The 18,586-nt window shown below is 39.5% G+C and overlaps 1 protein-coding gene across 4 annotated transcripts; it reads right to left on the reverse strand.

Moving 5' to 3' along the window:
• Nucleotides 1–4,653: 4,653 nt before the first annotated feature.
• On the reverse strand, nt 4,654–18,455 carry lhx9 (LIM homeobox 9). Of its 4 annotated transcripts, XM_074668468.1 has the most exons (6): nt 18,315–18,455; nt 14,561–14,866; nt 13,504–13,706; nt 12,060–12,418; nt 8,735–8,937; nt 5,629–8,204 (listed from the first exon to the last, which is right to left on the reverse strand). In XM_074668468.1, the coding sequence occupies exons 2-6, from the start codon at nt 14,738–14,740 to the stop codon at nt 7,950–7,952; spliced, it is 1,200 nt and encodes a 399-aa protein (XP_074524569.1). In that variant the 5' UTR covers nt 14,741–14,866; nt 18,315–18,455; the 3' UTR covers nt 5,629–7,949. The 4 variants fall into 4 exon arrangements, with proteins under 4 accessions (XP_074524571.1, XP_074524569.1, XP_074524570.1 ...); XM_074668470.1 differs by lacking the exons at nt 5,629–8,204; nt 18,315–18,455 and adding an exon at nt 4,654–5,609 and having other exon boundaries at nt 14,561–15,251; XM_074668469.1 differs by lacking the exon at nt 18,315–18,455 and having other exon boundaries at nt 12,060–12,415; nt 14,561–15,269.
• Nucleotides 18,456–18,586: the final 131 nt, after the last annotated feature.

Genomic DNA, 18,586 nt, shown 5'->3' on the forward strand with positions numbered 1-18,586 from the left:
TTCAGATCATATAAGGGCTTGCAGGGTAGCTCTATCAAGGCTAGTAATATTCTTATAAGACATACACCATTTACTGTTTTCTTCAACATACAAATTTCGGTGCATTTCTACCTGTGTTTTTCATCACTAAATATGCAGAAATTTTGCACCCAGGGGCTGAAAGCACATTTTAAAACACTTGAAAAGAAAAAAATGTTGATGTTTTCACTCATGTCTTTTTTATTTCCCTCTGTGTTGTTGATCTGGCTCAGGGGTGAGGTACGACTGCAGCGTGGTAGAGACAGAAGCTGCAGTCAAAGCTCCTGTGATCGGGTGCACACTTCATAGAGACCAGCAGATGGAGGGGAGAGAGGGAGCTGCGTGCATCCTGAAGGTTTAGCAAGAACTGAGAGGTTACACTCCACCAGTACAAAGCTGACCTGTCACACGCTGAAACATGCCGTATATCAATGCAGAAGAGCTTCCTGTTTATGTACCTCGCTGAGCACAGCTATCAGAGGAAAAGAGAGAGGGATTACAGATGAAAATATGTAGGAAATGTTGTCTCTTTCTCTCCTCACAAACCAAGGCAAACTTGGAGGCAGCAGACACGTGACGCCTGCATTTCCATTTTCGACGCTAATTAATGTTGTTTTGTCTTCAAAGTGCAATTGCAACCGGCAGTTATCAGCCTTGATCGCAGCATTTTCAAGGTTGTCTAGATGTGAGCCGTCACACAACAAATACCTGTAAATATAGAATAGAGGCACAACAGAAAAATAAAGGGATTATGGCACGTGCAGAGCTCTGCGCAAATGAGGCACAGGAGAGATAGTCTGTGATAATGTGAAGGACAAAACTGACAAAACAGCACATTATTTCTGCCTAGATCACTCTATAAAATATGCCTTTCTGTTTCTGTGCATCTGTGTTGTAATGTTGAGTGTGTACATGCATGTGTTCATGTTTCTTCTCTTGGCAAAGACCCAGCACACAGGATCTCTCCACCTGCTCCACAACCAGCAGGGCAGGCCTCAGACTCTCTCACACACATATGTACACACACATCACAGTTTAGCTGTGTCTCATTCACATCGTCACCCCTCTGACATCTGCCTGAGCGTGTGTGTCTATGTCTGTGTCTGTGTGTTCCAGTGCCGATGTGTGTTTGTGTTAGCAGGCCGGGCTGGTGTGTGAGGTGAGGTTAAGTAGGCGCCTAGCAATGAGAAGAGGGAGCTCAGGCGGAACTGGCAGAATACCTCACACACACACCCACACCCACACACACACACACACACACACACACACACACACACACACACACACACACACACACACACACACACACACAAACAAGAGCAGTGACAATAGAAACAACACAATCAGAGCAACATGTAAACTGCAGGTGTGGCCTATGCCTCAGTGATCATCCCATACTTTGTTTTGACCCTGTCGCCTGTCACTGTGTTTATAATGTGTGGTAATGCCCATGTGGCCATATGTGTGTGTGTGTGTGTGTGTGTGTGTGTGTGTGTGTGTGTGTCTCTACTGGTCTTGCAGAGCATACTCACCAGTGTGTGTAAATCACAGTTATCTGACCACCATTCACACCCTGGGTTTGGATCACTATCAAGAACCATAAAAGCGTTGATGACCCCATGATGTTGGACACTGCATTGCTGTCACTGAGCAATTTATAATGTCATTATGACAAAGATAAGTTACAAATGTTGATCTCAGTCTGGGGAATTCACTGCAACCACTGAAATGCAAACAACAAGCAAAGATGGAGACACTTCCTTTGACAAGTCTCAGATTGATTGTGCAGAAAACAGTTCAGTTATTTTAGATCCTGTTGATTACGTGCAGCTGAAGAAAGACAGAGAAATCTTGGGAGTAGAATGCCCAAGAAGACATCCAAAAAAATGATTAAGGCCAGCCAGGATTTGAATCTGCAACCACTGTGACAAGAGCTAAAGCCTTCATAAATAGGGCTTCAACTACTAAACCAAGCCAGCACATATTTTCAATGTATGGTGTGTACCACCAGCTGGCAAGTAGGGCTGCACGATTATCGCAATCGCAATCGCAATGTCAGCACACGCAATTATGTAATCGCAAAAGAGGATATCGCAATCACAATCGCAATGTCAGCACATGCAATTCAGATTTTTCTCCATGATAACCAAGCAAGCCTGTGGACTCATCATGACACAACTTTTTTTATTAAATCGCAAGCACAATCGCAATCGCAATATTGTCCACCTAATCGCAAATCGCACCTTTTCCCCAAATCGTGCAGCTCTACTGGCAAGGGAGACTTTCTTAAAGGAAGACTGTAATGTTTTTAACACTTGAATTTGAAATCTGATTGGCTACTCCTGGGATCCCCTAAAAACACCCAATATATGGAACACTGTTATGGTCCAGTGGTTTAGGTTGTGCACCCCATGAGGCTAGTCCTCGAGCGGGCTGCCCGGGTTGTAATCCTTCCTTGCATGTAATTCCCCACTCTCACCCTGCTTCCTGCTCAGATCCTCTCTAATAAAGGCATAAGAAGTCAGAAAAAATAGCTTCTAAAATCCTAATCATGACTAGCCATTGATATCATCAGAGGTGGAGTTCATGTTGAAGCTAACCATCTAGACTGTGCTTTAACTAGCTGCAATTATCTTTGTGCATTAAAGACTTTGTTGTGTCACTTTTTAAGATTAGATAGTCACACACAGGAATATTACAACTGTATGATTATCAAACTAATGTAATTATAGCAGATTTGTGAAGACAGTAAGTGCAATTTAATGTCATTAATTTGCCTGAAGTTGGGCCAACTCAGCTAAAAGTCTGGACATTTCCCTGCCTGCCCGGTCATGTTTTTTGTACAGGCCTAGGAAAGCGGCTTCAGCTAAAACGCAACAAATGATTACTGAGGTTTTAAAGGATCATTTGTTCCTGTGACAATAGTTGGCTTGTCCTTGCAGTAAACAACTAGAAAAGCACTCAGAGAGCCCAGACCTCTGCCAAGCATATTGTGATCACGCAACACTTTACACATCCTACTTTAATGTTAAACTCCCTTTCAGCAGACTGTCTGATACAATGTGGTGTTAGTTGCAGGTTTGTACGATAATTTGTTACCTGACAATGTTGAAAATTATGATGACCCAGTACATATTATATATTCCAGATCTTAGTATCCAGAATATTGCCAGGATCTGGATCGTACTTTTACATCTGTCAGAAATTATCATGGCCTTGTCTTTAATTCTTTTGCAAAGCAATCTGACCATTCATCATGGAGTTTTATACACATATAGTGAAAACAGCCCTTAAAGAATCCTTTAAAAAAAAATCTGGTTTCAGACAGTGATTTGTATCACCACCAAAATTTAATCACTTTCTTTCTTATCCCATTTTGAAAATTTCCTGAAAAATTCATTAAGATTCATGTGTTACTTTGTGAGGTATTTTGTTCATAGACAAACTAACAGACAAACTCCCAAAAACACAACTTCCTTAGAGGTAAAAACAGTATTTAAACCTCCTTTTGTGTTGTCTAACTTATGCTATAGTGTACGTATGTAGCCTTGTGTGAGTATTTCAGATCTTTTTCTTACCCGGGATACTTGAGAGAAACGTGAAGTCATGGAGCACAAGGTGAAAAGAAAAGAACAGGACGTTTCTTCTTACCTGTTGGAGTCTCTGCTCACACAGATGATATCGACTTTAACATTGTGATAAATGTAAGAGTAAAAGGCTGTATGGTATTGGTTTGTATTGGTGCTTAAATTCTTAAAGGCAGCATTCCTCATCTTTGTGCTTTTTTCCATATTCAGTTCTTGAATGTATTGTTATTTTGTAAAAGAAAACCTGGAATAAGGTGGAGGACTCCTGTTTGTGAAGGTCTGGTCTTCATGCTTACACAAAAACAAACACACACACACTCACATTATACCGATAAGGTGCATTCCTGCCCGGCAGCAAAACCCTGAAATTCTTGTCAACACAGGGCCATGATGTTGTCCAGAATTTTTTATCCTGCAGCTCCAAAACTGAGCAGGGCCGGCTGTTTGTTTGTGTCTGTGCTCTGGTCCTGCTTCCTGTAGCTCTGTGGTGTCAACCCGCCCACCGTCGTCCTCCCATCAGAGCTGGAGAAACACGGTCCTGCTGCCACAGCCGCGCAGGCACCCTGGCGACTGAGGTTTCCTCTTGGACTGACTGAAGTGTTTGCTGTTTCCCACATTGTTGGAATTCAACACCAGCCTGTTTACTGGTCCCCATGTGGCTTCAGTCTCCCTCTCTCCCTCCCCTCTTCTCTTCCTCTTTTTTCTGTCTCCAGAATACACCTTTTACATGGCATACATACTCAGCATTCATATCAGCTAATGAGACAGAACAGTGCCAAGCACCTCACTGAATCGATCAAGCTGTTGTTTAAGTTTTGATCACATTATTCATCATTGAGAACATATGTGTTACATATGGCCCAACCTGGTCAGTCGATGCTACCTGATTTCTTGGGAGCTTTTTATATCTGCCTACACTTTAAAATGTGTTTTTGTGTGGCAGAAACTGTGAGAATTGTTGTATCCTATAAATAGTTATAATCTAGGAGCATTTTTTCCACTGTGAGATACTGTATGGGCATCAGGGACATTGTTTCATATACTTTATTTTGCAGCTGACAGTGAATAATACAATGAATCAAAGGAAATCATATACATCTCAAGAAAAATGTTAACAAGATGATGAGGCGCATGCAAAATGAGAATCTCTTCTTTATCTGCTTTGTTTTTTTTTCACTTCCTTCCCTCGGTACAGCCAGATGGCAAAGCTCCAGCTCTGCAGTCCTCTTCATACACTCATCACATTTGATGGGCGTCCTGCTGCCGAGTTTCAAGGAGGCCATGTGTTTACGAAATGACACTTGTGACAAAAGAAAACTTCTATTTAGCAAGCTGATTCTAGGGTGGGGTGCATGGGGGCAGCAGCGTGTGTGTTTGTGTCTGCGTGTGTGTGTGTGTGTGTGTGTGTGTGTGTGTGTGTGTGTGTGTGTGTGTGTGTGTGTGTGTGTGTGAGCAAAGATTGAAGGAATGTTTTGTGTATGTTGGTATTACGTAGGGGCAAGGCCGTGGGAGAAAGGATATGTGTGTAGTGTGTGTGCTGTGTGTGTGTGTGAGTGTGTTCATACCAATAAATTCCATAGCGTCTCTGTTTCCCTGTTGGATGCCTGCTGTCTTTAACCACATCCTGTACCTTTGTTTGTAACTATAATACAATACATTTTTATTTCATTGTGTGCATTAACCAGTCCGATACAGTAATTTTCTCCACATCGATCTCATGAATATCATACACTGTGGGCTCTCCTCCGCTGATGGATTCAAACATTCAGGACAAACTGTTGTTTGTTTTTGTTTTTTTAAAGAATCAACTGTTGTTCATTTTGTGACTGAAACAGGTTTTCTGTCTGATGTTTATTTGATCTCAATATGCTATCATCTTATCCTAATATTGTCTTTGTCTTCAATGGTGAGGAATTCCCATCAAAGTTTTCCCCTTCTCTTAATACTTTAGGGAATTTTCAAACGTCGGGATGTATGGCTGTAATGCCCCAAGATTTGTTCTCCCTGAAAGAAACGATAGAGTAAGAATATATTAACTACAGAGCAACCTGGCTTTACGGGGTCTGCATTTAACTCTTAATTCATTTTAGGTTTACCAATATGCTATGCATAAATATATATACTATAAATGTATATAGATATATATATCAATATATGCTTTGAAGCATTCCTTTGATTTAAATTTTAAAGGCATGTTCATGCATTAAAAAGCAAATTCATATTTTTGACTGCAGGGTTTAGATGCAAATCCATGGGGCATTACGTTCAAAACCATAAACATCATAAAATAGGAAATAGAAATTAAAAATGGAGGCAAAAATGAGGACGTTTAACTGGTCGTTTATAACTGAAAGCTTTCTCATTTGTTGATGTGATAAACGAAAACTGTATCTAAGATACAACACAAAAAATGGCAAGTGTAATGAAAAATAAAACCCATTTAAAGCAAAGTATTTTTTTATTCACACAAATTTAATAAGATATATAACAACCGTTTGGTCCATAAATATTTAAGGGGAAATAGTTTCTATACACCATCTTTATCAAGAAACAGGGAAACATGGACAATCTTGATAGAACACTTACTGTACTCAACTATTAACACGAAGATCAATATATAAGGTTCTTGGATTACCCAACTATATCTGAAAGAGTGCACAAATGCTTTCTATGACATCGCTGCCCCCTTTTTAACAGGATACACCATAAAAAGATCTTCGGAAATAAGATGCAAAACAGTACAAAACTAGTGAGGCGTCAAAAGGATGTGAATCAGTTAACAAAGAACACATAGATCCTGAATTTCACAAACTTTCTCCCAAGTTATAGCATAAGGCACATAGTAGAACTGAGTTAGGCATCTACTTCAATAAGTAGATTTAGAGAACCACTTTGTTCTACAATAGAACAAATTGTGACGCTCACAATGAAATGTATCAACTCCACTGAAGATTTCTTTCTTTTCTCTCTATCTTTCAGCCAGAAGAATCATGTTTTTGGTCTGTTCAGTGGCAAGTGTCTTTAAAGAAAGTATAAATATGGCCAAAAAGGAGAACAAATGGACAATGATTTCCCACTGGCTGCCTTTCACTGTACGACTCCACCTTTCTGAGGTCATTTGAATGTTCATGTCAGCTCTACAAATCTAATCTGCAACGTCGCAACCGTTTAATTTCTAACCTCGACTCCTTTCCCTTTTAAGATCACATTGTTACCCTGAGCAACATGATAAAAACAATAATGCACTTTTCACTGGGCAGTATATTGTTACTGTGCAATTGAGTTTTGCTGTGGATCTATGGATATGTTCGCTTGGATTTATCCTTTAGACTATGGTTAATCTATGAGACCAACAAATCTGAAAAAGTGCTCTGTCATGAAAACAATCAATGACAACAGTGTCCAGTAACCAGTTTCCAATCTGAATTTCTCTGGCCGATATGTGATTTTTAGATCAATTCAACCAATATGACTGCATTACGTGTTGAACAGTTACCACTGTACAGAATGAAGGATTTGCTTCTTTTTTTCTTACTCACAGTAGATTTATTAACCAGGACAAAAATGGATTTTGGTTGGCATCTAACTGCCATATAAGCTGCAATGGTCAGATGCTCATAATGCCATTTAGATGTTTTTCATGTAGCTCTGTGACATGTTTTAATGCCTGATTCCATCAAACTCAGTCTTCCAGACTGAAACATTCGTAAATAGTTAAAGCCTGTTTTCTGGAGTTACCCATGTACAGAACATTCTACAAGTTTATTTTCCAAATTATTCAAAACAGAAAGAAACAAAAAACTTTAAATTGGATAGTGCGAACACAGTGCTTACATATACAGGTTTCTGAGGGCAAAATATTAATGTTACTTTAAATTTACCAATTATCCATAAATTAGGAAGGTTCAATCATAAATCATTACAAATGTACAAATAAAGTCAAATCAGATATTTAATCTAGTTTTCCAGACAAGCTTCAAGTTATTTTTTTCTAGTAAATTTGTTGTGGAATCCATGAAAATAGTCCAATCCTTTTGACTTCTGAAATGTCCCATTCAAAATCAATCTCTGCAAACTGTAACTCAACAACAGACACGGCTGCCATGTGGTTTCAGATGCTACACATTAAAATGATTTCCATGTGTTTTAATGTGGTCGCTGCTGTTCTTGCTCTTGTTATTCTTGTTTGTGTACACAGTACAGCACTTTCTGTTCCAAGGAGCTGTCTCTGGTTTATTTAAAGGTGTCACTTAAAAAAATAAAATGTAGATTGACAAAAAAAGAAAAGAAAAAAAAAAGAAACAAATAAATCAGATAAAAAAAGCAGTCTGCTAGAGATAGCTGTTAGAAAAGGTTTGTCAAGGTAGTTTGTGAAGGGCTCCCCGAATCATGGCTGTCCAAACTAGAGGTGACGGAGGTCACTACAGTGATAGAGGGGTTTGTCAGGTCTGTTAGTGTGGCCGCGCTGGAGGGGGGGGTCATGGCCCCACTGTCAGATGAGGGTGGAGGGAGTGAGGTGCCATCAGCCTTATCAACACCTCCATTCTCCTGTCGCAAAACGTTCCTTCTGAATTTGGCTCTTGCGTTTTGGAACCAAACCTGCAAACCAATCCCAGTGTGGCTTTTACTTTTTGAGTTTACGATTACTTTATCAAAAGATATCAAGACATAATTATCAAGGCTAATACGGCATGAAGCTACCCTGTCTTTATGTATATAAATCTTAATATGGCAATTTTCATAACATAATTTTGAGCTTATGGGGCAAATAACAATAAAGCACTTAGCTCCTGAACACTGAATAAAATTATGTGGATTTAGTAAAAATTAAACACGAAAGCTCGTTTACTGAGAAAGCTCAATTACATCCTCATTTGTTCAACAAACAAAACATGTGCACTCAAATAACAAAACATACAAACTAGTTTTAAATTAAGTTGGATTACTTTTCTTTCTTCACCTTTAAAATAACATTTTGGATAACACCCCGTGGATATACATCTAATGACTACATGGACCAAACAAAATCAAAGAGATGATTTGAATGATAATAGTGAAATGAGAGGGAGGGGTGCAGGCAGAGGTTTGGGTGTGATCATATAAATAGGAAGAAATGGCTCTCTGCTTACCTGTAGAACTCTCTTTGTCAGGCCTGTTTTCTGGGCCAGCTGCTTTAAGTCCTTGGCATCTGGGTTGTGGTTGATGGCAAAGTAGGATTTCATTGTCCGCAGCTGATGGTGCTTGAAGGAGGTCCGCATGCGTTTGGTCTTCTGTGCTTGAGGGTAAGACTGCTGGTCCCGGTCCAAGTGATCCGTGTCGTTCTCATTACAGCCTGAGAGAGCAGAGAGCAGAGCACACAAAGGCGTTAGAGTCGTAGGGGAAAACAGGAAAAACAGTTTAACTCTGCTGGTTATTTCTTCTCTGTCTCAAATAAATTAATCCACTGGACAGAAAGACGTGATGGTCATTTGAGTGGAAATAAAGCAAGTTGACTCCACTCTTGAGATAATGCAGTGGCTTTCAGGTTCAAATCTGAATCTTAAATTTTGCTCACTGATCAGGTTTCAAAAGTGGAGGGGTGAGTGTAATTAAGTGTGTGTTTTAGGCAATCACAAACTGATTATAGGAAGCCAATACATTTCAAATGACTTTTTATGCGAATAGTCAGTATTAATTACCAAAAGTCAAGAAAAATATTGAAGTGATGAAGTTGAAATTCATCTTGAAATTGCAGCAAGTCTCAAATTCAAATGGCAATGAGATTTTTGTAGTTTCATAAATAATCCATGTTTACATTTTTTTTTAATAAAAAGCAAAATGATACATTTTAACTGGCACTTGGAGCAAGCTTAATGATTTCTTTTTATGTTTGGAAAGACTAAGTGCCAGGAGGATGAGTCTAATTCTCCAATAGCGTCAAACTTTAGTTGTAAAACACTCAAAGAAGGTGAAATGCTGGATGGATATGCTTTATCAAAACGGTGTTTGGATAGCCGCTACTGCTGAAACTATTACTGGATGGGTGTAAAACAATAAATTAACTTTATTTCAATATAACATTGTCCTGTAAGAATTCAATCTAATTTTATTAATTTTGAATTGAGAAGAGAAAAAAGATCAGTAAATCACTAGAGTAGAGTTTCTATTTATAGAGTAAATTGTATGGATTTTCGGTTCCCTTTAAATGATAATAGTTGATTAAACAAACATTTACGGTGAAGTTATAGAGATAACACTTTGTAAATTAAGTATTTTCCAGGTTTAAAAATAATTTATTCAAAGCAGATTTGAGAAAGTGTATTTTTCCTTTTTTGTGTGTAATGGTGTGAATAATATTTTTGTTACATGAGATTTCTATTTGTTACAGTCATGCACACCATTAATAATCAATCACTGACATGTATGTTTTTCTCTGTTCCAGCCCTTCCCTGGATTGTGTTTCACTTGATATTACCCACTAGGGGTCTCTGTATCCAAACAAGACCAAACTTCAGCGAGTGGTGTGCAATACTCAGTGGACCCACACCTTTTCCCCTGTGAAAACAAACATGAATGTGCTCGCTAAAGCAGAAACAAAACCTCAAACAAAACCTCACTCTATTTGTCAGGAATATGAGCCTCCTGATGTGCAGAATGATACATTAACCCCTAACAGTCTGAGGGAACCATGAGAAGGGAGGAAGAGCTGTCTGGGATATTATTACAGAAACAGATGGGGAAAAAAAGAATTTGGAGAAGATAATAGATAAATAATAAACCAAACTGATCGTTTATTTATTTATTCATTTATTTACCCATAATTCAGATTTTTGCCTTCTATTTAATTTTTTGCTCAAGGTGAATTTGACTGTTTTACTGTTAATGATGAAATTTCAAAACTAATCCAGAAAAACTTAGTGTACTCTTTTAATATGAACTGAATTCTTTTCTGTCCATTAAAAAATACCCAATGAGGAATTCCACAGGGACTCTAGTGTTTGCATTGAGACTGAATGCACATCTTCAACTATTTTACTCCACATACAGAGGTCTGGGGAGTTTTCTTTTGTTTTGTACCTGATTTGGTCACATTTTATTCTTATACTCCATTCAGGCTCAACATGGATTTAAAGAAATTTCACAGGGCCACGTTATTTTCCCCGATCAGTGCATTAATGAGATTTTCAGTATCTGCATTATCTCTTTAATATCATCTTTGAAATATTTTCTTAAAAAAAAAACCTAACTAAGGGCCACTGAGTCGGACTGTACAGCAGTGTTGTGCTCCCTGAAGCAGGCCCCCTGTGCACGGCTCTGTGTTGCCCTGCATGAGAACTGTGCTGACCAGCGCACAGGAGGCCACAGATTCCAACGTCACCTTTGATTAGCGAAGAACAATTAACGCACAGATTACCCTTATTCCTCTCTATTCACCGGGAACAGAGGAAACTTGGCGCACAATGACAAACTTTCTCAACCGCACACTAATTCACAGAAAGCAACAACAAAATGGGGACGCTGGGAGGGGGTTGTCGGATTATAACACAGCGATTCAAAGCATGATTGTGGATGAAACCTACTTTTAAAACACTGCTTTTTGTGCTAATAGTTTTCCTATCTGCAAAAAATAATCTTGCAAATTTTAATCAATTAAATTTATTGTTTTTAATAATTATTGTAGTCATAAGGTATATTTACATTTATTTTGACCCGTATTAGACGTAATTATAAAAGTCGATGGAGGCGAGGTCAAATTTCGATCAACACACGCCACAGTTTAAGGCACAAAAACACGGTGCGTTCAAGGCGCGTGGACAGGAACTGCAGATCAATTGGCCCACGGCTGCAGGCGCAGTTACACTCAGGCAATGTTCACCTACATTTGCATTGCCAATAAGACTGATGGATTCATACCAGACACGTTTAAGGTAAGACCATAGACTGTGATAAAGGGTAAGACCCGCAGCTGGGGAACCGCCTTTTCTAGGTTAATGGGGAGAGAAAAAAACTTTTTTTAATTTTCATTTTTTAGATATTTTATTTGATTTTTTTAAACTAGTCTGTTTTATTTTCTTGATCACTGATGACGTCAATTTTATATAATTTAAAGTTGATTTAATGGCCAGAAAAGTGCCAGATCTAGTTAGCCAATGAGTCGTAGAAGAAGACTAGCTGCATCACATGAAATGGCAAAAAGTTTGAAAACTAGGATCAAACATTAGAAGGATTTAAAATGTTTTAAACATGTTTAAAAACTAATGTTCCATTATAGGTCACCCCATTTTCAAAAGTTAAATGAGAGCGATGTATTGGCTGCAACTACAATAAAGCCTTTTAAAGTGAGGCCAACAGTTAAAAGAAAATGCCACTTTTGCATTAACAACAAAAAGTTGGTGGACAGTTTAAATTATGTTATTTCCCCTGTGTGTTTCCTCTCTTACGTGAGGCCCTGCTGTAACTAGCACACTGCCCCACCTGTGTTATAGCTCGGTATGTCTATTCCCATGGCCGGGCTCTTCCTCTTCCTCGGCCTCCCCTTCTGTGCTGTCCCGGTGCCGTTGAAGTAGGGCAGGGTGAGGCCGCCTCCCTTAGCTGCCAGCTCGGCGAAATTGAGCTGGGAGTGGTAGTCCGGTCCCTGTACCAGCGTCTCGAAGTGGAGCCGGCAGTACACCAGGCTGTCCTTCATGCCGAAGTGGTCACCCGTGGTCAGCGTCTTGTTGCAAGTGGTGCACGTGAAGCAGCTCAGGTGGTACACGGAGTCTCGCGCCCGCATCACCATCTCCGAGGCCGATATCCCGAGGTGGCAGCGTGCGCACCTCTGCACGGAGAACCTTCTGGAACAGACAAATCGTCAAGACTCCTCATACATGAAGCAGGTGGGACAAACAAACGAACGGAAGGCCACGGGAAACAAGTTTATCCAAAAAATAAACCGCTGTGACACATGGTTGATTTGTCAAGCTAGGTTTTGGCACATATTTCGTAGTGCATTTAAATAACAAAGGTGTGACATAGCTTTTATTCTTTAAACAAAAAGTCAATTCTAGGACATTTCAAGCAAATATAAGCACACCCAACCTACTGCAAGAGGCAGTACATATTTTCTAACATCTAATATTCACAGCTTGTTTTTTAATGTGATGTATAAGGCAGAATTTCAGCAGAAAGCATAGTCGACATTACAGATTGAGGTTGCCAGGTATAAGCTAAAGGCGGTGTTGAAGAATAAAAATGGTGGGGACGCTAACACATTTTTAAAAGACAACAATTATTTTCCGTCATGGGTTATTTTACTATGAAAGTGTAGTGTAAATGACATTATGACATGTGCATGCTTCAATTTTTGGACATAATTCTGACTTAACAAGATATTTTCCAGTAGTTCATGTGTACAATCAGGCATGCTGGGCCCCTGTAGCCAGCCTGCTATCACTAGCCTCTCCGTAGATTGTTCTCAAGAGCAAACCACAATTGTATAAAGGCTTTATTTTTAGGGGGTGACTGTAATAGTTTTTGTGATCAACCTTACATTGAGAGGCAAAAGCTGAAACATTAACACATGAATGAATGATGAATGTGTTACATTTTTATATCATATCTGCTTTTCAATTAAAACCATGCAGGGGGCCTTGAGTGACTGGTGTGGTTTCATGCAGACTGGAAAGGCCTAATTGGATTAGAAGGGTTGAACATAATTCCAGTTGAACAGACACAGCCTGTTGAAGTAGGACTAAAGATGGCTGTACAAAAGTTTGGTTCAAAAAATATGAATAGGAAACAAAATATTGAAACAGCATCTTCTTATACAGAAGGTCAAAGGCCATGTGTTTGAATGGATGGGTGCACGTGCGTGCGTGTGTGCGCAACATGGACTACGTCGATTTCGGTAAGCTAAATGATGAACCTTCATTTTTCTTACCTGTAGTAATCCTCCTTGCAATAGATACTCCCATCCTTGGCAAAACACGTTAGCTCCGACTCCAGCGCAAGTTTACATTCACAGCATTTGAGACACCGCAGGTGCCACTGTTTGTCCACGGCCAGGAGGTAGTATCTGTCCGAAATCTTCCCACCGCAGCCGGCACACAGAGCAGGCTTCTCCGGGCTCATGGAAGGCATGGTCTGAGGCAGGGGGAGACAGGAGAGCTCATGGCTATGCTGGCTTGCAGATATTGATGGGGATATCTTATTATGCAGGCATATAAACAACAGGCCTTTACTTGTTTTCTGGTTATGGAATTAAACTTTTATCTTTATCCACCTATGAGGCCCTTTGAAGAGACTTTAAACACGCGATAAGACAAACGCAGGCTAGGTGTGTTCTCAGGCCGCCATGAAGTTTAGAAAAAAACACCATCCAGAACACAGCTGAATTTAAGAAATTATCGTAACATCAAAGAAATTGCGAAACACTTAAGCTACAGCTAAGCGAATTACTTCATAATTTAAAACCCTCTTTAAAGTGAGGTAATAAATTAAATTAGCTACAAAAATAGTTTAAATGAACATATTGAAAAAAATAAACTACACGTGTCATAAAAGAAAATTAAAGGGGCATAATTCTAATACTTTAAAATAAGATTGTAAAATCAGACCTTTTTTCTGCTTTTGCAATATTTTTCAAGAATGTTAATTTACCTAATTGAAATTACCAGACGTGTTTAATTATCGAGGTAGTTCTAAAAAAATGCTGATGTTTTTTTGTTAATTATTAACAGCTAATTTAGAAACTTTCAGAATAAAAGGACGAACCTTTTTTTTAAAGAAAATTCTTTATCTGGGAGAAATGTTAGAATTTGACAAAGATTTCTAATATCTTTTCCATAATTGATCACAAAGAAATTATCCCTCAGTGGTTTCCTTCTCACCCCCACACTACGGCACTTCCATGCTAGTCAACGGTGCCACAGTCGTTGTTTAATGACTTTACAGGCACTTTAAACATGAATTCAACCATAGGTTGACGGGGCTCTTACCGATTCTCTCCCGTTCAGTTGCATGCCCTTCGCCAGGCGCGACTCTGTTTTCGACCTCCTCTCCATCTCCTCCATGATCCCTTGGATGTGATCCCCGGAGATCCCGTGGAAAAGCATGGCTCCCGGTCCTGGACGCAACGTGCAACTACCTGCCTCTGTTTTGCAGCCCACAACTTCCATATACTGTACTGCAGCGCTGCGCCCCGCTCTCTCAGCGCATCCAAACGGGCTCTTAGAGAGGGCACACACCACCAACAGCACGAACCCGGAGTCTCAGATCAGCTCCTCCACACAGTGCAAAGGCAACTGGAAGAAAAGGAAAACGAAGAAAAGCTACAGCATGGGTGGGACGAGAGGATCGGTGCTGCTAGTAGGGGCTGCACCAGCTTTTTCCTTCTGCCCGTAAATGCCTCTCCTCCAGGAAAAAATATATAGTCCAACTGATGCGACCAACCCGGTGTGGAAGTGGAAATAAAGTAGTGGTGGTGGGGAGGGAGGAGGGGAGAGGGGGGGCTACAGTGTGAACACTCGCCAAAAATAATGACACAAAGTTTTTGTTGTTTCTTTTTTTTAAGTGATTTCTCTCTCCTGGTTTTTCCCAGTCAGGGTTCCGTGGTGCTCGGAGGTCAGGTTGGGACTGCCTGGATTTGAGAACCGTGTCCTATTTGTGAGGAGCCCGCAAAGCCTGCCCAGTCTGAATAATTTGGTAGGAGGAGTTCCCCTCTCCCTCTCTCTCTCCTCTCCCACTCTCTCCCCTCTCACTCACTCACACACACACAAACACACACACTCTCTCTCTTTCTCTATCGCAACTGATTTCTATTCACCAACAAAGAGCTGTCACTCTTCCCTCTAAAACTCCAGATCCTGCAGCACGAAGGACCACTATTTTATGGTATTGACATTTTCATTACTTTTAATCCCTCCTCCTTTATAAAATTAAGGGTTCTGACTTACACTGGATGGAGATCAGACTAATTTCAGGTGAAATATTTTATTTTACTCATGGCTTCAACAATTAATCATTTGTGCCTGATGCAATAAAAGCATTTGGAGGTTTATAAAACAGAAAACAGGGGGGGGGATTTAATTGGTTTCATTTTGAGGATGATTCTTTATCTTTGAAGTATTTTTTTATTATCATTATTTTAAAAGCTCATAATTCCTTAAAATCAAGTATTTGGTACTTTTTAAATAACAATCTGTGTTTGTGTGTACTTTTATGTGTGTATGTGTGGTATTAATGTATTATTCAGGGCGGGGCAGTGATCATTGATAGTCCGGAGGGCGGGGACAGAGTACATTAAACAATTTAAGAGAGGAGAGGGGTGTTTTTGTTTGTTTTAATTTTTGTAAGAGAAATGGAAGAATTGCAAACGAATGAATACAAAATGAAAGCACATAAAATTTTTATTTCCTGGTTCTCTGATAAATTTTATTTGAAAACAGGTAAAAACTACCTTTCAATTTTAAATTGAATGAGGCTAAACTGCCCTTAAAATACAAACTCAATTTTCTCTTCATTAAATGCTTATTAAACTGGAAACGTTCACTGGCGACCTTTTATTGACAGTCCCACTGCTTTTTTTTTCTGTCTCTCGGGAATGAGGCCAAGGTCTCGTTTATCCAACGAGATCTGATCTGACGCTAACAACAAAAAAGATCCCAACTTATAACTTTCTGTACAAATTTTATGTGATATGCCAAATGCAAAAAGCAGATAACTACAAATAGGGTTTCAAATAAAATAGGATAATTTTATAATAATAATAATAATATAATGGGTTTTTTTTCTTTTTTTTTTTTTTTCAAAATTTAATTTCATACAGTTGACATGATATAATCTGTGTTATGGCAGAGGTGAAGTTACAGTAGAGATGTGTTTTGGATTAAAAGGTGTGAAAACTCGTTTTTAAAAACGCGCACACTCACAGCCTTTACTGTCCTGCACACAGGCCAACATGGTGACAGCAAATCTGAGCAGTATACGGTCTGTATTTTTTTTCCAACACACATTCTCACACACACACACACACACACACACACACACACACACACACACACACACACACACACACACACACACACACACACACACACACACACGTACGAGCGTTTTTTTACTTTAAATTCCAGATAACGAGCTCGATAGCTGAGAAATTCTCCTTAAAACAATACACACTGGCTGAAGCTGTGACGCGGCTCTGCTCCCATTAATAGATTTACTGAGGCTCAGGGGGTGTGCAGGTGTGGATGCTTCATCTCAAGACGTGTTACATTATCATGTGCACCCTCCACCAGCACCAGCAGCATCACCCCCTCCTCATCTCCCCCGCAACACCACCACCATGAAGTTGTGTTGACTTTAATTGGAGGCCCCTTGATAACAGCGCTATGAGACGAGGTCTGAACCCTCCTTCCTCCCTCCCCTCCCGCACGGACGGACTGCTGGACCTGCAGCTGTTCTGAAAAACATATCGCTCGTTTGCACCCCAGGGCGTCGAAAAGAGACGCCAAAAAGGACACACGGATTTCAGTTCACCTGGACAAAGACGCCCTGAGAGGAGTGATCATCTCACATAGCTCTGTGTGCTATACAATCCACTCCTCCTAGTACTAAAAAAAGACTTGTGAATTCTAAAAGTGGATTTATTGTAGTGTAAAAGGCGCAGTTATTATATCGTTAATGTCAATAAAGAGTTGTGTTTTGACCCGTTGCCTCCAGCTGTGACATTTCATTTGACTGAAGATGCTTTAACAATGTGTCAGTGCACACCAAGGGGCTGGGGGAATCATCTCTTTTGTGTTCTTTCTTTGTTTTGTTTCCTTTTTATCTAATTAGGATATTACCTGCCTCAAAATATACAGTCTTTTTCTTTTACATTTTGTTTTGATATATTATCACATTAGGAGAAAGTCTTGACTGACGAAAACGAACTCAATTCACAAAATCACGCTGTCAATTTTTAATTTTATTAAGGAAATAGCTGCAATTTTTTTCCAAGTATTATATTTAAATCGATCAAATGAAAAGGAGTATTTGCACGATATGTTTGATTATAGGTATTACATGATGTGTAATGTTGATTGTCATTTTTTCGTTGTTAAAGAAAATAATCAAATCAGATTTTTTTTTTTTTAAGATATTCTTTTTCCAAGTAAAAGCTTAAAAACACACCATTATCGCTGTGTGTTCATGTATTAAATTGAACTTTCATTCTCTTATTCAAACCTTAGACGCTTAAAATTACACAATGAGACTGTATTACAGATTCGTTTAAAATGGCGTTTTGCTAAAGGGTGGCTCAGTGGGCCACTGATTTTAGACCCCCAAATTGTGAAAAAATAAAAAATAAATAAAAATCTATCTTTGCTTAAAATACAAACAAAATAGCTAGGGGGATATTTTAAAGGGGACGTCACATTTTTAAAAATAATTTTACGAGTGAGCTTTAATTGGATTTCGATATAATTTGCAAACTCCTGATGTATAACTCCGTTTGAAACAGTATCGTTGAAGAAATCTTAAAGGATTAACATTTCGTTTATTAAGAAATTATTGAAAGTAATTCATTATGGGCTCACTTCGCACCACGTCCATGCTAGTCTGAGAATTTTACCTGTCACTGCAATTAACATGCAGCAGATTCGACGCGCATTGCAGCACTCAACGATTTTCCTTTTTCTTATACATAAAACGTACACTAAACATTAATGTATTCAATAAGAGAGCGTAAAAAGGGGTCTAACTTACCTGAGGCTGTGTGAGATCCCTGTGCCGCGTGCAGGTTGAGCAGCTCCGGACTGCGCGCGCGGTGCGGAGGAGAGACTGCCGGTAGATGGGGGCTGTTCCTCGTTTCTGAGCTCACACTCGGAGTTGGAGCGTCAATTAAAACACAAGACATTTAAATATTCCTCTCCCGTATGCAGGCAGGGCTCGGCACAGCACAGCGCGCGCACAATAACGCACAGAGCAACGGAGAGGCACGAGCCAATGGCCTCCTCTAGCATGTAGGTTACACTGCG

Source organism: Halichoeres trimaculatus, unplaced genomic scaffold (assembly GCF_033239565.1).
Source record: "Halichoeres trimaculatus isolate MK-OKI-2021-1 unplaced genomic scaffold, fHalTri1.1 fHalTri1_scaffold_4, whole genome shotgun sequence".
NCBI classification, from domain to species: Eukaryota; Metazoa; Chordata; class Actinopteri; order Labriformes; family Labridae; genus Halichoeres; species Halichoeres trimaculatus.

Excerpts from the sequence above, each read along its gene's own strand:
- lhx9 (XM_074668468.1), bottom strand. The coding sequence starts at position 14,740 with ATGGAAGTTGTGGGCTGCAAAACAGAGGCAGGTAGTTGCACGTTGCGT. Across the intron at positions 13,707-14,560 it reads AACTGAACGGGAGAGAATCG|ACCATGCCTTCCATGAGCCC; the intron begins GTAAGAGCCCCG and ends CCCCTGCCTCAG. Across the intron at positions 8,205-8,734 it reads TGACAAAGAGAGTTCTACAG|GTTTGGTTCCAAAACGCAAG; the intron begins GTAAGCAGAGAG and ends ATTGGTTTGCAG.